At 54.7% G+C, this 2,694-nt stretch overlaps 1 protein-coding gene across 1 annotated transcript in view; it reads left to right on the forward strand.

The window, feature by feature from the left end:
- LOC123353780 (A.superbus venom factor 1-like) overlaps positions 1-2,476 on the forward strand; it is a 28,745-nt gene extending 26,269 nt beyond the window's left edge. Inside the window, exons 14-15 of the mRNA XM_044995190.1 lie at positions 1,312-2,002; positions 2,312-2,476. Coding sequence (XP_044851125.1) covers positions 1,312-2,002; positions 2,312-2,476 — 856 coding nt within the window. The remainder of the gene's footprint in view (positions 1-1,311; positions 2,003-2,311) is intronic.
- Positions 2,477-2,694: the final 218 nt, after the last annotated feature.

Raw genomic sequence — 2,694 nt, forward strand, 5'->3', positions numbered from 1 at the left:
TCCAGGGACAGACCAGCGGCATCGACGGCACAATCCCACAGTGCCTCTGCCCCCCCGTGGCCTTCCCGCCAGCCTTCAGTCTCCTCCCAAGCGGGCAGTGTGGCCGATCGACGCGCCGACCCTCAAGGGCAGGACCACGGCCCCCAACAATGGGGCTGTGACGGAGCGATTCTGGCGGGACCCAACCGAGCGTGCCAAATCAGGACCAATTGCTTAAACCGGGCAGTTACAGCCCTAGGCTGGGGTTTTTCCACCTCTAAGGCAAACCAAACCAGCCAGACAAAAAGGACTTTGGTCTCACCCCACTGGCTAACCACAAGTCACACAAGCAATTTCCTTAGACACTCCAGTCTCCCAGTATCACCACCAGTGCACTCGTCCTGGGGATGAATGGTTATGAAAACCAACACCCCAATAAAAGAAAAAGGTTCTCTCGATCCCAAAAGACCAAGCCCCAGACCCAGGTCAATATACACATCAGATCTTACCCACAAATCACGCTGTTGCCAATCCTTTAGAATCTAAAATCTAAAGGTTTATTTACAAAGGGAAAAAGGTAGAGATGAGAGGTAGAATTGGTTAAATGGAATCAATTACATACAGTAATGGCAAAGTTCTTAGTTCAGGCTTGCAGCAGTGCTGGAGTAAACTGCAGGTTCAGATTAAGTCTCTGGAACATCCCCCGCTGGGATGGGTCAACAGTCCTTCGTGCAGAGCTTCAGTTTGTAGCAAAGTCCTTCCAGAGGTCAGAAGCAGGATTGAAGACAAGATGGAGATGATGCATCAGCCTTATATAGACTTTTCCAGGTGTAAGAATCTCTTTGTCTTCACTGTGGAAAATTACAGCGAAATGGAGTCTGGAGTCACATGGGCCAGTCCCTGCATACTTTGCTGAGTCACAAGGCGTGTCTGCCTTCTCTCCATGGGTCAATTGTGTAGCTGATGGCCCTTAATGGGCCATCAAGCCAGCTAGGCTGGGCTAACATCCGCTTGTCTGGGACACTTCCCAGAGGCAGAGCATAATACAAAATACAGACAGTACAGAGCCAATACTTATAACTTCAACTACTAAATGATACACAGACATACAGACAGCATAATCATAACCAGCAACCCAGAACCTGGTCTTAGACACCTTATATGACCCCCTTTACTTAAGATTTGGTGCCACTACAGGACCTTGGTTGCAACCCATGTTCTATATGGTCCCAATTTATATCAATAACGTCACAGGGGCTTCCGGACCCCCTGGGCCTATCACGAGGCTCAAGGGGTCCCCTTCACTCAGCGGCCCAGGACTTCCGACCACAGGGCGCCGGAAGCCACGGTCAGCGGACCTCCTCCATCATCGTTGGTGGAGGAACCACTGCCACCTGTAGTGGCAGAGCATCCCACAGATGCGGAGGCCTCGCAGCGTATGGACGAGCCCCCACCGGAAGCATTGATCCAGGGCCTGTCATCGTCTTCCTCGCCAGATGAGGCAGTAGCGGGGGCCTCCACATCAGGCCCTCCACCGATTGACCTGCGGGCCCACCAAGACCTGCTTCGACGGGTGGCCCAGAGCATTAACCTCCCTGTCGAGGAGGTTGCTGAGGACGATGACCCGGTGACCACCATAATTGGAGCTGAGGCCCCGCTGCGGGTGGCCTTGCCCTTCATTCGGACCATACAAAGAAATGCCAATACAGTGTGGCAGTCACCGGCTTCCATCCCTCCCACCGCTCGAGGGGTGGAAAGGAAATACTCAGTTCCACCCAACGGGTATGAGTATTTATACACGCCCCCACCTCCGGACTCTTTGGTAGTGCAGTCCGTTAACGACCGGGAGCGGCATGGGCAACCAGCTCCAGCGCCAAAATCAAAAGAAGCGCAGAGGATGGATCTGTTGGTCCGGAAGGTCTATTTGGCTGGTGGCCTCCAGCTAAGGATTGCCAATCAACTGGCTCTCCTCAGTCGCTACACGTACGATACCTTGGTGTCACTCTCAAAGTTTACGGAGCTGGTACCAACAGATTCCCGACCTGAATTCTCAGCCCTTATTGAAGAGGGCAAGAAAGCCTCCAGGTCCTCCCTCCAGGCCTCTCTGGACTCAGCAGATTCAGGAGCCAGAACTTTGGCCTCGGGAGTGACCATGAGGAGAATCTCCTGGCTGCAGGCCTCCACCTTGCCGCCCGAGGTCCAGCACACCATTCAGGACCTTCCATTCGACACCAAAGGCCTCTTCTCTGAGAAAACGGACTCGAGGCTTCGAACTCTCAAAGATGGCCGAATCGCCATCCGCACCCTGGGCATGCACACGCCGGCTACCCAGCGGAGGTCCTTCCGGCAGCAGCCGTACCGCCAGTTTAACCAGGTCGGGCCATGGCCTGATAATAGGCGCAGAGGCAGGGTGAATCGCCGTAGACCGTCGGGCAACCGGGGTAATCAGTCCCAAGCGCCCTCCAAGCCCCCTCAGGGGCCTAAGCAAGCCTTTTGATGGGACGCCCGAGGACGGCCCATCAGTGTATTCACCGGATCCTTCCCCGTTATTTTACGACCGTCTTTCCCACTTCCTCCCGGCGTGGTCCCAGATAACAACGGACAACTGGGTGCTTCGTACGGTGGAGTATGGTTACCGCCTTCAGTTTGTTTCGCCCCCTCCCTGCCACCCACCCTCCCCGTCCCTCTTCAGGGACCCCTCTCACGAGCAATTCC

The sequence above is a fragment of the Mauremys mutica genome, chromosome 20, assembly GCF_020497125.1.
Source record: "Mauremys mutica isolate MM-2020 ecotype Southern chromosome 20, ASM2049712v1, whole genome shotgun sequence".
NCBI classification, from domain to species: Eukaryota; Metazoa; Chordata; order Testudines; family Geoemydidae; genus Mauremys; species Mauremys mutica.